We start from the raw sequence: 15,439 nt of genomic DNA, 5'->3' as shown, positions 1-15,439 counted from the left end.
TTTTAGAGCAAAACTGGACATACCACGACCACAGTGTTGGAGTGTTTCAACAGTTTACTGTCGTAAACTTGTTCACTTGCAGCTGAATTATAATTAGTCATGCAATTAACCACAATTAACCCAGCTACTCAAAGAAATTTAATTTCTATGAAGCACTCATTCGATCACATTCAGTACGATGCAGATTTTTCCATACACTAGTTGGAAAAAAAAAGAAGTTACAATACAGTACATGGTTAATTCTTCACATTTGTCTGAACATTTCCTTTGGCTACGTTTTATGCATCCTTGTCTATTCTGGTCCGGTTCAAAACAAGAAGCCCATATTAAGCAAAAGGCACAAATGTTCCTGCGTTAGAGATTTAAGGCTATGCGACAGCATGTGATTCAGGGAAAGCTTTAAAACATACAGCGCTAGAAGTGGTATGGCTTCGTTATCGTTGTCTATCTCTGACATCTTTGTCCTTACTTGCTACATGGATCGAGAGCAAGCTCAAGTTGAGTCCAGGGAGCCACGAGTGGAGGGGATAAGAGTGATATGATGAGTGTTGGAGGGGATAGTTTGGGTTGGGGTTAGCTGCTCTGTTGCACAGCCATGGTGCCCATCCCTCTGTTCGGCCTGTACGGTCCCCCTCGTCCTGGAACCCAAAGAGACAAGGAGGTTACTTCCAGCATCGATCATCCAGTCAAAGAGGTTATGTCACTTCTCTGTTATGCAAGCCAGCCATCACAAATTACATGCACACAATTTGAGGGTCTTAAATGAAATGCCACTCACCTGTGTACACAACTAACAGCTCATCTTAGCAAACAGGACTTGAAGTTCAAGTTTTCATCTAAAGGAATGCATAGCTAAAATAGCCTAATATGAACATGTACCAAGTCTGTCGCTGTTGTTGGAAGAAAACGTCACAATTTTTGTTGTTTTTCAGTTTTGACATAATTTGAAAATACCTTTTGCTGTTTAAATTGTGTGTAAACTTCATGATGAAGGGACTAAAAGAAACGACCCAAAATGACTTGGGGAGAAATTCTGGTTCCATTGACTTACATTAAAAGTAAAGTAGGTTTTTTCCTTCTCCTGTAAAGTTACCATTTCAGAGATATGAGGTTTTCTTCTGACAACAGCAATATGATCTATATGTTCACCCAAATAGGTGAAATAATAATCATAAAAGCAAATAACAAGCAGTGCAACAGTTTGCATTTACTTATGACACCATCCATGACAAACTAGTCCACTTCCCTTCCAAAATAATGTCTTGTCAGTTGCTGGATTCTTGGAATTAGCTTTACCAGTACCAGTAGACTGCCTTGTGGCAATTTTAAGACAAATGACCATTTGGCTGATCATGCAAGATTGGTTTATCTGGCTTAAGAAAGCGGAGAGAAATGCCTGTAGTGACAAAATTAGAATAAATGCTAGAAAAGTCTCACACCGAGAGCACACTTGGAAAGATCTTATAGCCATTGAGTTACGAGACAACTACAGAAAATCTCAACCCACTCTTATTAACCTTGCTGGAAAGCAGGACAATACATAGTGCAAAAAGACAAGAAAGCAAAGCTGTGGGAATACTGACAGCTAAGCCAGCCAATCAACTGCCTTCCAGTCTTTTGTAGCAAAGCCAGACAACTGATCACCCCATTTCAGGAAACTGAGCTACCAAGGCGGGTGTAGAGATTTTTAGAGCATGAAAAGCAAAAAGTAGCAGCAGACAAGCAGGTAATGCAACACATCTTTATTGAAACATTCTCTCAAGGAGCGACATAAGCATACAAAGGCCAGGGCTGCAGGGAGATCCTTATAAATGAAATGGAGAAGGGGGAGAAGAGGGGGGAATGATCAAAGAACCAAAGGGTAGGGGCCCAGGAGGTACAGGCCAAAAATCATGAATGTATATTCCAAACACTCCCATGGATTTGGACCAACAGTGGCAGGTATTTTTTTGCATTTTATTTTATACAAAAAATAAATTAATGAAAATCTTTCAAGTTTACAGGAATATCTATTTGCTTTTAACACAACCTTGCTGAAAAATCACAACACTGACAGTTCCAGCTCTGCATGTGTCTCCTTAAAATGTTTAAGTATATTAAATCTACCAAAAGTAGGCTTAGTTTGATCAATAAGCCAAGAAGGAAAAACAAAAAAACAAAAAAGAAAACAGAAAAACCACTGATGTCGAAAGAAAGTAAGAGTAAAAATATGGGCAGGGGCTAACATTCTCAACAAATGAACGTTCAAGGTGGCCAAAGACACTAGTCTTCTCAAAGCTTAGGATCGCATCACTTGTGCATTACCTCGAGAGCTACCTCGAGGTCCCTGGGCAGCTCCTCTCTTGAAACTCGGCTGATATCCTTCCTGTTGGGTTGGGAGACAAAAAAAAATTGAGAAATTTAAAACATTCTTAAACATGAATCACAAACGTGACTTTATAAACTGCTGGCATATACAGACTGAGCAACATCAGCAACAGCAGATCTACTTCAAGGTTGCAACACATTTTAAAAATTTAAAACTTGATACCTCCATATAGCAAAAAACATGTTGCACGACTGCATGATCCTTATGTCTTCAGTGGACTTGACTCCTTTAATATGAAGCAACAGCTGATACTAAGGCCCAATCCCATTTCACCCCTCGCCCCTACCACTGAGCCCTGAGCCCTCCGTTTTGCGCGTTCTCGTCTAGGGTTAGGGTGTCCTGATTTTTGTTGAGATAGAGGGGTGGGGCGAAGTGTTACGGCTACATGGCCCACCAAATGGAGGTTTTTTAGAAGCATAATTCAGAGGTTATGGAAGGAAAAAAAAACAAAATAAATAAAATAATAATAATAATATAATAATAATAATAATAATGAATAATTAAAAATCAGCAAGATGGCTGAGCGAGCGACCAAAGAAACCCACAAATGTGAGAATTTTCTCTGTTAAAAATTATGATAACCATTGTATTGCCTTAGTTAGTCGTTTCAATGTATTATGGTCGTTTTCTTCATAACAACCATAAAAAATAGGAATAGGCTAATAACATGCTAATGTCTCGGTAGCTAGCTAGCTAACTTTCCCGTTCCACCTTAAATAGTCCAGCAGTTCTGACGCCTGAAGCGCCAGAATGTAACTTCTGCACGATTTAAGGTGGAACAGGAAAATTCAAACAAGAAGCTGGTGAATATCTGACTTCAGCTTCATATCACTGAAGAATTAGGGGTGGGCGATAATAAATAATTGCACCCTCTTTGAAGTCATATGATGCCCTAAATGTAACTGAAGCCCAGCAGTGAGGAGCTGAACTTTACCCTCCTCTGCTGTCACTGCAGACTGGCAGGTGCCTACAGAACAGCACTAGTAGGCTGTTTTTTTTTTTTTGAGGGTCCCATTTCGTAGGGCAATATTTCAACCACTACCCTGTAACTCAGTTCCAAGGGGTTAGGGTGACACTCAAAAACAAGGGGTAGGGGTGTAAAAAAACAAAACAAAAAGGGCCTTAGTCTAATAACAGATTGTGGAAAATGTTTATGGCTCATCCATGACACTGTGTTTGGCAAAAGTCATTGAAATGTATTCAATCAGATTACATGCAATTATAGATTAAGACTGAGGTGTTTATACTCCCACTCTACTCCTAACAACCTGATGAAAAATCTCCGTTTACATTCACACAAGTAATCAGACCCAAAAGAAGAACCACTTAGAGTAGACGTTACCATGACAACGAGCATGACGTAAAGTCCAGTCAGAGTGAGACGCGTTTTCAGCTGCCACGCTTGTGTTTAATTGCTTTGAAAGGGACAAAGCAAAAAAGGACACTCAGGAAAACGTCCTTCACGTGTCCTTATTAAAGAAGGCCGAGAGGAAGACGTCGTGTTCTGAGACACAGAAGCTGGACGTCCGTCCCACCGCCGTCTTTTAAAGATCAGAGCATAAACTTCGTCTCCTCTGCAGACCAGTTTCTGCTCCGCCATGTTGAACGGTATAAACTTTCACTATGACGCGACGAACATGATCAGAACGGGACTTAAACTTTCTGATAGGGAATGTAATCAGATACAGACGTTTACACAGATATTATTCTACTATTTAACGGATTATTTACAGGATTAACCACCTCGATCAGTCGGATAGAAACTGTATTCTGAGTGGCCTCAATCTGACTAGTCTACAATAAGACATTCTGACTTTAATTTTACCAAATCTATTTTATGACTTTGTAAAAATAATCACAGGGTTCTTGAGTCTTATAATTAACAAATGAGTAAACAAAAGTGTCTCTCAGGCTGTTTCTTACTGTAAGACAGCACAGTAGGATTTTTAAATATACTGTGCAATGAAAAGACAAATTATGAAGGAGTGACTGAGTAATGAGCGCTCACCCTCTGATAGGTGCTGCTGGAGTAGTCTCGTGGAGTGCTGAACTGGGTCTGCGCATATCCAGTATTGGGAGTGTTTGGGAAGGGAGGGCGATAACCATCATATCCACCTACAAACCAACAGAGGTACTGCTGAGACTTTGCAATACACTGAATTACTTATTTCTCTCTTCCAATTACTGACACATTAAGAGGAAAGACAGAGCTCAGACCTCTGAAGCCATTTGATGGTCCTCGGTAGCCATTCATAGCCCCCCTGGCGTTCCTGGGGCCAGCACGTGGCACAGCTCGGCTACCGTAGAAGGACTGAGCCTGGCGGCCGAAACCTGTGCCCTGGCCCGAGGGCTGCTGAGGTATGGACTGGTGGGCTCCAGGAGAAGGAATGCCTTGGTCTTGAGAGTGGAATGCTCCAACCACTATCAAGAAACCGCAAATGCTAGTTTAGCTGACGAGTTCACTTCTTCAGTTTGGTGAAAGGAGTGGTGTTTTTGAAAGACAGAAGAAACCTGGGGCATACCTGACTGGAGAGGTTCCTGTTGAAGCTCCTGCTGCTCTACCGAATGGGTGGACTGGCTGCTGAAGCCTGGGCTGTAGCTAGTCTGGTACTGGCTGGACATTTTTTGAGAGTCCATATCATTTGATGGAGGAACTGGGGCATTCAGATTGAACACCTAGGGGTAGGATATAAAATACCCTGTTTGTATCAGGCCTGATTGTTTTACAACACCAGTCATCTTTGGGCAAATTTCCACTGTAGAAAAAGTTTGAATAAAATAGCCTGAACCTGTTTTCCCCTAAAAGCACCACTGTGCTGTGAGCTGTACTGTTCTAACGGTAAAACTAGTGGCAACGGTCAATGATCAGTACCATTTTTCAGGGGAAAAAAAAAAAGCAGGCCCTGACCAAAGCACAAGTCACATTGATGCTTCTTGCACAAAATAACCCATATCTAAAATCAAAATAAAAAGCAAAGCACAGGAGAAAAGCTTTAAAACCACCCCACTAACAGTATAACATGACGTGGCATGACAAACACAGCAGGCATGGGTAGTAGCTGTGCAGAAGGATGAAGAGTGAGAAGCCTAGGCTGAAGGGTTGAGGCCTACCGCTTGCATGGACTGGAATGGTGCTGCGTTAACGTTGATGCCGCTGTGGAGGGGTTTGGAGACGGACTGAAAGACCTGAGGCTGGGAGGAAGGGGCGGGGGGCTGCTCGGACGACAGGGGCATGGACACCTAGGGAATGGGCAACGGATCAACACACATGTCCCCCCCTCCCCACCCACAGATCCAGGTGTACATGAACAATTATCCACGCAGAAACTGAATTTTTTTTTTTTCCTTTTTCTTACCTGAAGAGGGTCGATGGCATCGCTAGGCGGCCGGGGGTCTGAGCTGTGGGTGGGCTGGTAGAGAGGTGGTGTGGAGGCATATGCTTCAGCGGGAGGAGACACCATGGGAACCTATGTGGCACAAGATGAGAGGAATGTTTTTGCATGGACTGGAAAGTCTGAGATTCTCTTGCAACAGCTGCTGCTCCTACTGCAGTATGCCTGCAGTACAGGCCTTTATAACATTTATGAAAATCCTTATTTCTGCTAGCACCCCTATGGGCTTCTAGTATTTTGTTAGTGCTGAACTAATGACAGTTCACATTAACTTTTAGGCTGTTCTAAATTAAATGCAGACATCAGAAGCCTGTAAGACTACGTTCACATTACAAGCCTCGTTGCTCAAATCCGACCTCTCTGACACGATGGTTCACACTCGTTTAGGTAAGTAAATCTGTCATTAATGTGAACGAACCTGAAATGACCCACGTGCACATCCTACTTAGTAACATCAGTGAATGAATCACGTGCATCATCAGCACAAACTAACGAGCAGAACGAGTTTACAGGCTTTAACTTCTGTTCGGCGCTGCTGCCATGGTAACACTGAAAGATGGCGCATGCGCAGACAGGGAAAAAAAACAAAAACAAAAAAACACGAATTCAGATCTGAGCATCACATTAAGGTCGCATGGCCTCGAATCGGATAAGTATCTGATCTAGGACCACATATAAAAGTGGCTCAGGTTGGATTTGAAAAGATCAGATTTGCGTGTCGAAACAGCTCTGAAAACATCAGATCTGAGTCACATTAGAGCAAAAAAAAAAAACAAACAAAAAAAATTCGGATTTGTGCCACTTCAGCCTGCAAATGTGAACGTAGCCAAAAGATACACATTGTACATGTATCTGATCTAGGACCACATATGAAACTGTCTCAAGACGGATTTGCAAAGATCAGATCTGCATGTCCCATTAGGGCACAAAATCAGATTTGTGCCACTTCAACCCGATAATGTGAACGCATAGAACTGTTGCTGCCGTTTTCCCAGTTCCAACATCTGACTGGAACAGTATTGGCCAGGCTACAACTCACTGGGCCTGCTTAGGCCCGGCATCGACATGTGGGATCACATTCGGATTTCACTTGTACACATGAAAAGCCAGGTGTAAACATGATCCACTGACAATGCGTCCTGGTTACTTCTGAGGTGGTCAGAGACAGATCACGACCACATTTCATTGTAAACCTAATGAGTTTTCATTAGCCGTGTACAAGAAACGTGAGCGCAAACGCGGCTGCCTAGCGCTGACTAGCAGGTAAGAATAAACAATGAAGCGAAAGATGAAGGATATGCAAGGTTGCATCAGGCCTCCTCTGAAGACCTAGAAGGCCCTAAGGGGTCCCCACTATTCTAATGAGATACTACTTACTTGTGTAGGTTCTGGATGTACAGGAACTGTGTTGTGTTGAAGTCTGGTTTCTGTATGAGCTGCAAAACAAATCACAGGTGAGCATAACAAAACTATTACATACAGTAACAATCAGGGTTTTTCCTGCATAAAGAATTATGAGGTGGTTGACTCAGGTTTTTGTAAACTAAGCAGTGCATCACGAAAGGTGCTGCCAAAACCGGAGCAGCAGTAAAAGCATGGCCATAACTACCTATGAGGACACCACAGTCCTACCGAGGTAGACGACCCCTGCACAGTGAGCAGTGACTGGTTGTCAGCTGACCTCAAAGCAGTGGTGGTTGGGTCGTAGACTGAACTGCCCACAGACGCTACGCTAATGCTACCCAGAGCAACTTCTGGAGATGTAATGTTACAGGCACACAGGCGCGCGCGCACACACACACACACACACACACACACACACACACACCAGGCTAACATACAACATAGCTATGATAAAATATGAACGTTTATGCGGGTAATTAACAGATTCTGGTTGTAAAAAGCCACCCCCACACCTTTCTTTTTTTTTTGACCACTATTAAAGTTGTATGTAATCAGCATTCTTTAGTCGAGTACCAGTAGCTGCTCAGAGTAGGGCCAAGAAATGAATGGCTGTTCAAAGTTGTGTTACTCACTTATGTAGTATACTGATAGCACCGTATCATGCATGTGCTGATTTTAAAGTTGTTACATTTTGCTGTATTTTGTCTAACATTTATGAGTTTCCTCCTTGCCATTCGCTGGGGTTTGGGAGAGACAGACTTTTATATAGTATTTTAATATATGCCTAGTTTGTGAGGCCAGAGAAGGAAGAGAGTAAAGACAGGCACAGAAACTGTGAGACACAGAGGTAAATGAAATACAAAATCTAAAAGGAGACACTGTCAGTGTTGTAAAACACATCTGGCAGTTAGTTTATTCACTGTGTGATGTAGGTTACGTTTCCGCAAAAAAGACAACTAAAATTTTTATTCTAGTTACAAACCTCGGTAGCACTTTTGTAAAAGCTTAAAAAAAACCCCAATAAAATAACTTTTAAAAACAAACAATATTAGTCTGTTACACACTTATTAGATCATCTAAAATACACTCTCTATAAAAAGCGTTTTCTTGAGCCAGCTGAAGGCACGGTACATGTGCACACGTGTGCGCATGATCAGGATGGAACCACATCCACCTCATTCTGAGCCAGGAAAAACCCTGGTAACAGTGTCTTATCAGCCGTATTAAAAGAAAATAAGCAAAAGGTCCACCTTACCTGGGGCACAGACCATCTGTGCAGACTTCATAGGCTGAGCTGATACGATAGCAGGATCCAAGGACTGTCCATCAAACTCCAGCATGGAGTCCTGCAACACATGCAAACATTCATGCATGTTAAAACAAACATGTGGCGCAATAAGCCTGGTACAACATTGGGCAAACAGCTGTAGCTGCTGACCTGCATGAAGTTGTAGGTGCCCTGCATTTGTGCCATTAGGTCTTGCACTGCCTGCTTCCTGACCAAAGGGTCAGCTGCAGGAGGAGGGAGCACAGGGTTCATCGCATGAGCCTCTGAGCTGACCAGAGCCGGGCTCATCGCTGAAGGCGGCTGCTGCTGCTGCTGCTGTTGCTGCTGCTGCTGGAGGGAGCTTACGACCTGTAAGGGACAGTGTCAGGTACATGCTAGTACAATAACTAACAAGGTCAAGTGACTAAGGGCCCCCATTATAAACTTTCAGCAAAGAAAGGCCTCACCTCAGAGCTCACACCCCATTCTCCTTGTTCTTTGTCAGTACTGGTGTAGGTAGCTTCTGGAATGAACTGTCGGTTTACGAACTGCAACAAAATCAAGGGCTGTTAAGCACAAAGGCAAATCATTACTGCACAAAATATTTTTTTAATGTACAAAAAATTATGCTTACCTCCGTTGCTTCCACCTCAATGGTCTCGGTGAATTCTTGAGTGACAGACCCCTCTGCAACAAGACACAAAAGGTCACACCAGATCTACCATCCCTGATCTACCAATAAAGGCTCTATAGGTATGCGAAAGGCTGATCAATCACACCTGGCTCTCCCGGCTGCTCCTCACTCTCGGACGACTCAGCAGGAGCAGGCTGTTGCTGCTGCTGCTGCTGCTCCTCCTCCTCCTCCTCCTCGCATACTCCATTCTGATGTGTCTGTGCCCGGTCAAAGTATCCACTTAGCAGTATCTTGTCCAAGGTATCCTTAAGGGCTTTGTCTATAGAACAGTACACAGCAATTTGAGAAAAAGGGGCCGTGATTAGAGTGCTGAATAATGGCACTATTTCCGAATGCTGTGCTTCCTCCACTTTCACAATCCTAATTGAGCAAGGACAAGCCTTTGAAAAGACTCAGCAGGGTTCGTCAGAGCACTTTTCAATTCTCTGCAGCCTGCCAGCCATCCCTTATCAGTCTTTGTACAATCGATTAAAAAGTTTTTATATATATTTTTTTTTAAATATGCTTTTTTTTTACCCTTTAGTGCCTTTATCATGGCTGTACAACACTGTTAAAAGGGGCTTTCTGGTTTAAAAGGATTATCCACATTTTTTCTTTGAAAGATTGACAGAATTAAATCATTATGAAATAGTCATTCAATGTGTTTTGACATGAAATGCTCCTTTTAAGAAGCCCGAGTCAGAATCGTTTACAGTGGTGGTGGTTTTACCATTATCAGCATTCCATATAAAGACTGAAAATATGTAGGTTCACTAGGGACTGGGAATGGTACATAAAAATGGCTGAACTTTCACTTGCACATTGCAACCCTTGGTTCCCTTCACCACCAATGTAATTTCTCTGCAATGCACCATTTCAAATCAACCCACTCAATGACAAATCAACAACTGAATTAGGCAGATCTTTTAAAAAATTAGTGGAACTCCCTTTTAAATCTAGCATTTCATGATGTGTGATGTTGCACAGCTCAGCCTCACTGGTTTGAGAGAATTCACAACTTTGTACTGTCAATAAGCAATTTCTCAGTACAATACCCAGCACGCCTTAGCCAAAAAAAGCTCAACCATTGAGCCGTCTCTACATAAACTGCATATTGCCTTGGCTGTGGGCAAGAGTAGTCTTTCAAACGCTTGCAGCATTTTAAAATTTAGTTCCACCTTCAAGATACACCAGAAGGGGAAAATCTCACTGTACAAACTACTCTTGCTGGGGTCCCTCGGGAGGGCTGGCTTGTTTACAACAAATGCTGCAATGATAACCTGTTTTCCATTGTGTCCAGTATCCTTTATGAAATTCAACTTTTTCCAATAATGCACAGTATAGAGAGCAAAATAAAGTAGTGTTGGAATGCATTTCTGAAAACCAGATATGTGGTATTGAACCAAACCAAGAAAAATCGTCATTATCCAGCAATACACCACAATATTTCTTGAACTGTCCAGCAAGGTAAATATTTTGTTCTTTTTCCATGCAGCCTTATTTGTCCCTATAGAAAGTAAAGATCATGCATGGTCTACAGCAGGGAGGGTTTAGGAGTGACTCATGCTCTGTGGCTCTGTCCATCAATGATGCCCCTAGCTGGGGGGCTTACAGCAGGCCCTGGGCAGAATGCCCAGTTGCTGACTCAAGCCAGCGAGGCAACGAGAGACACAGCTGGCCCTCTGCGGCCTCAGATGCGGCACAGTGCTTAAGCGGAGCATCGCTGCTCAGAGACAGGCCTGCTGATGGATGGTCTCCTATAGTGCAATTCATTTCTTTGACCCTGTTTCAAGAGCTAACTCACTGAAATGATCAGCATTAGCATGCAACAGACAAAGCACTGCTGGAAATATATTAATTTTCCTAAAACTTCACTTACATGTGGTTCCAGCCACAGTTTTGTCCCTTCCTTCCAACAGCTCCCACAAATGTACAGATGCCTCTTCAAACTGATCAGTCAACCTGAAATGAAAATAACCTTTACGGGAAGTTCACTGTCTTTTACGAGGCTTTTTTAAAAGCATTTGCAACGAAGGCAGCTCATGTCGGCGAACTCCTTACTGCCATACCTAATGTTGGGGTCCCGCTCAGGGCCAACCAACTTGTAGAACTCATCAAGGCCAGTGAGTTCAGCCTCAGTGAGCAGAGGGCCTTCGTCCCCGCTGCCACTGCCGACGGCCTGCCTCAGCTCCTGCCTGACGCTCTCGTCACCCAGCTGGTCCAACACATATTGCACCTCAAGCACTGCCTTCAGTCGTTGTCTCTCTGCCTCCTCCCGCTTAAGCTGCTCCCGCCGCGCTGCCTTTTTCACTGCCTTCTGGATCTACGGGAGAACACAACAAGGGAAGTCAGGTATCTAAACGCTCTTCCACTCAAGCTAAAAACAGTGATAACAAAACAAAAGACTAAAGAGCTTTAACCAAAACATACTCACCTCAATATTCAAAGACGTAAAATTCTTCAGCAGCTCCCGAGCAAACTCCAGGTTATTTGACACCTCCTGAGCTTTGGACAAGGCATCCTAAAGACACGAAACAAAGATTAGATGATGAATCCACAAGTCTTTAATGAGCCTGTTTCATATGGACATCTTGCTATAAAGTACCAGACGTTCCTTCATGGCACGGCTAAAACGAAGAGAGCAAACTCAAGTAAATCGGACAATAAGTCGTTTTTGGCTCTGTACTTTAACGTGTTGGATCTGAAACGAAACGGTCACTAAACAATTAAAGTGACTGTCAGTACCAAGTCAGATGACACTAATAATAACACGTAGCAATATCATGGGTTCTGATGGTCACTAGTCTTCTACACAAGGGCTTTTCTCATCCAGTGGACAATGATGCAACATGTTATATCTGTCAGAGAAGTATCTGTTTTTAGACCTACCTACCTACCTACCTAACTAACAGCTACAATAGTTGGCCTAGTCGGCAATAAAGCGGCTCAACAGCCAGCCATGCACTCTCTTGTCAGTCATGTCCTCAACAACGTGCTCATGTTCAAACACTCATTTCATAGTATTAAAGTGTAATATGTATTCAAAACATGAGCAAAACGGTCATATTTTACAGTCTTGTTAAAACACAAAATGTGCATTTTCCTAGGTAGTTAGCGTGTATATTTTCTTCATCTTACTGTGATGAGATGTAAAAAGACCCAAATGGTGATTTCTATATCCAAACACTGGCAACTCACAGTCAACACTGGCAGTCAGACATCCCTAATTTGGACAGACCACTCTAGAAGGCACTTTTCTTGCATTTAATATATACTGAATGAAATGTACGTTTTATTTCCCTAACTCTAAACCTGGCCCTACTCCTAACCTTAAAGCTACACTTTGTAAGACCTGAGGACTTTGAGACCTCTCTGGTGGAAACATTCTTCTGCATGTTGCGTGCAATTACACATTTTATAATGCTGGCAGTGCTTCAGATGAATCTGATGACTGACTGATTCAAAGTGTATTCAAAGACAACACAGGCAATACTTGGTGAAGGATGTGTCTGAGGATGTAACTGTATTAGCTACTATTGTCATCATAGCTTCTTCAGTATAATGTTGATTTTGTATTTTAGATCTAAACATTGAGCCTGATCACCTTTTTGAGCCTGTTAACGTGTAAAGACGTATGATGTGGTCACAAAAATCTCACCTGACACCTCTGAAATTTAAATGACTACTTCCGACTTTACAGCATGCATCCAGAACACTACTTTTTTCAACTTCAACACAAAAACATCTTAAATGCATATAAAGCAGTTTAATCTTAACCTTAAACCTAATCCTGAGCTGAACCCTAAGCCCAGCCCTAATCCTAGCCATTAAGTCAGACTTTCAGATATTTTGTTAAGAATTTTGAACATTGGTGGATAATCTATAGAGGTCTATCCAAATGAAGTGGAGCCACATTCATTTGTCAGTGTTAACGGTATTCCAACATGGGGTTGAAGGAGATGCACAGTAGAAATTACTATGCAATTCACTCAATATGTTTGCAAATTAAAGCTATTATTCAGCACTTCAACCTCACATCCATGATTTTTTTATATCTCAAATCCAGTGAGCTAAGGTACAGAGCCAAAACAAGAACTCATTTTTAGCCTCTGACCATCTTTCAGTACCTCAATGAATATTTGGATTTCTGAGAGTACGTATTTTTTTCAGAACCACTGTTCTAACTGCAGATGCTGATGTGCCAAGCCTAGACCTGAACAGAATGATGACCACCGCCTTTACAATGACACTGCAACAATTACTGACACTCAAAATATACTGTGCGGCCCGGCCCTTCTCTTCAATGTGGAATTGATCTATGTCTGAATAACAGCCAGCAGTAAAGGTCTGTCTAAAACAGTTTAATACAAACCAGCTGATCCTGATTTAGCCGCTCGCCTTTGCTCTTCCTTGTTTTGTAGTCCTCCAGCTTGCACTAAAAATAAGGAAAGCTTGCATTAATGGTCAGGAAAGGGACAGTCAAGAGTTGATGAAATATTGACCATTACAATTAATGAACCACAAAAAATGACATTAAAATGACACCGACATTAAGTTTGATTATGTTTATGGTGAAATCAAAACAAGATAGCATCCCCATCCATCTAACAGAGGCTCGTGACAGGGACAGCAAGCACACAGACTTAAGTTCTATAGGAATTAAGACCTATAATGAAAGATGACTAGTTGATTGTTGATGTCTAGTGAACCACATATACCAATAAACCTAACCCAGCGTTCAAATGAGCACTCAGATGTTTGCAAGACCTTAAAAGACTTCAAAAAAACCCTACCTTTCTCTTCTCCATGTTGCGAACCTTCTTCTCGATGATGCTCAGGACTTGCTTCAAGGCCTCAGATGGAGCTCCTGCTGTCTGGGCAGAGCCCAACTCGGGACTGGAGGACTGAACAGCATAGTCGCCAACGCTCGCAGATGGCATCTAAACACAAAGAGTAACTTTAAACCTAAATTTACAGCAGAGCTAAACAGAAAAAGACCTTTATTTGCAATATGAGACTTCATCAGTCTATGACAATAAGCTTTACTGTATCAGGGTACTGCTGAGATTCTTGAGCCAAATCAAAGCTTATGTAAAAGGCTACGTATTGTCCACATTTTAATGTTATCCAATGCCTCTATTACAGGACCTCACAGTTGAATGCGTCGACGAAACAGACAAAAATCCCAGGCCCCACCACAGCAGCCAAATCCGTGGACAACTTTCAGTGGCTGTAGAGAAATTTACAAAGACCTCTTGCGCCCAGTTCTGATAAATTGGATCAAAAACTACTTCGGTTCGACCCAAAACATGTTCAAAATGTTTTCACGCAGCCCCTCGTCGGCTAGAACAACGCAACTTCCAAAAAAATAAGAAATAAAGACTCAAACACGGCCCTACTTCTTTGTGGAGATGCTGAAGCTCGACCGTCCCGGATCCGGGAATTCTGAAGGGTGTCGGCTAAACAGCTGAACTACTCTCCTCCGACTGCGTTAACTAACTGGCTTCTTCGTTTCCGATGAAGAATAACCAGTTTTAAGCGGACATTAACGCGACTTCGGATTCTTTTAAATATAGGAAACTCGTCCTGGTTCACTCTCGACCCTTTTCTCCTAGGTTCGACGGCTAGCTAAGCTAACGCTACACGGCTAACTAACTAGCCTCCTCGCTACTTTTGTCTCCTTATCAAGCCAAATGATCGATTTAAAGGATTTACTATCCGCGGACAGCGCTGCAGTCCAGCTCATCAGACGAACCGTGGGGTGAATAACGTCAAAAAAAGACCGAAGAGCCGGAAAATCCAGCGGTCCCCACAGCTGGTTATCCACCCGGTCCTCGGCGAGCTGAGCTAACGGCGGAGCCCAGCTCCAGCTAGCTACTAAGCTAAGCTAGTAGCGCAGCGTGAGCTCGACTCGCGACTACAGCGAGACAAGGGATCGTTGTCCCGCTAAGAGTAACGTCTTACCTTTACTTTCAGTGTTGAAAGAGATGTCAGATCTCTCTGTTTACTTCAACTTTGTCTTTCTCGAATACTGTCTGTGTTTCGGCTAAACGCGCTCCAGCCCGTCGGCCTCACCGGCGACTACACAATCGCGAACTGCGAGTTAAGGATTTATATGGCTGAATGGTCCCTCCGGGCTGGCCTGGCTTCGCCTGAGTTCATTTCAGGGGAGACAGAGCTTATGTAAAACTGAGTCTTTGATATTCAAACTGAATTTCATTTCATATTTCATTTTTTTTCCTGTGTCCGTCTACCGATGCTTAAAATATATGCGCCAGTCTGTTTTTTTACCGACTTGGTAAATTCTACAATGTTCAAGCACGCGAAGACTGAAG

General features: G+C 42.7%; 1 protein-coding gene across 1 annotated transcript; it reads right to left on the bottom strand.

Moving 5' to 3' along the window:
• Positions 1-80: 80 nt before the first annotated feature.
• Positions 81-15,235, bottom strand: caprin1a (cell cycle associated protein 1a). The gene is made up of 19 exons (XM_036586767.1): positions 15,069-15,235; positions 13,898-14,044; positions 13,477-13,539; positions 11,539-11,625; positions 11,174-11,427; positions 10,984-11,066; positions 9,211-9,384; positions 9,066-9,118; positions 8,899-8,979; positions 8,603-8,800; positions 8,420-8,510; positions 7,138-7,196; positions 5,725-5,835; positions 5,480-5,608; positions 4,891-5,044; positions 4,586-4,789; positions 4,377-4,483; positions 2,305-2,365; positions 81-638 (listed from the first exon to the last, which is right to left on the bottom strand). The coding sequence occupies exons 2-19, from the start codon at positions 14,042-14,044 to the stop codon at positions 574-576; spliced, it is 2,121 nt and encodes a 706-aa protein (XP_036442660.1). The 5' UTR covers positions 15,069-15,235; the 3' UTR covers positions 81-573.
• Positions 15,236-15,439: the final 204 nt, after the last annotated feature.

Source organism: Colossoma macropomum, unplaced genomic scaffold, assembly GCF_904425465.1.
Source record: "Colossoma macropomum unplaced genomic scaffold, Colossoma_macropomum, whole genome shotgun sequence".
NCBI classification, from domain to species: Eukaryota; Metazoa; Chordata; class Actinopteri; order Characiformes; family Serrasalmidae; genus Colossoma; species Colossoma macropomum.
This window is presented reverse-complemented; position numbering and strand designations above follow the sequence as displayed.

Excerpts from the sequence above, each read along its gene's own strand:
- caprin1a (XM_036586767.1), bottom strand. The coding sequence starts at position 14,044 with ATGCCATCTGCGAGCGTTGGCGACTATGCTGTTCAGTCCTCCAGTCCC. Across the intron at positions 11,428-11,538 it reads TTACGTCTTTGAATATTGAG|ATCCAGAAGGCAGTGAAAAA; the intron begins GTGAGTATGTTT and ends GTTCTCCCGTAG. Across the intron at positions 9,385-10,983 it reads AACTGTGGCTGGAACCACAT|ACAAAGCCCTTAAGGATACC; the intron begins GTAAGTGAAGTT and ends ACTGTTCTATAG.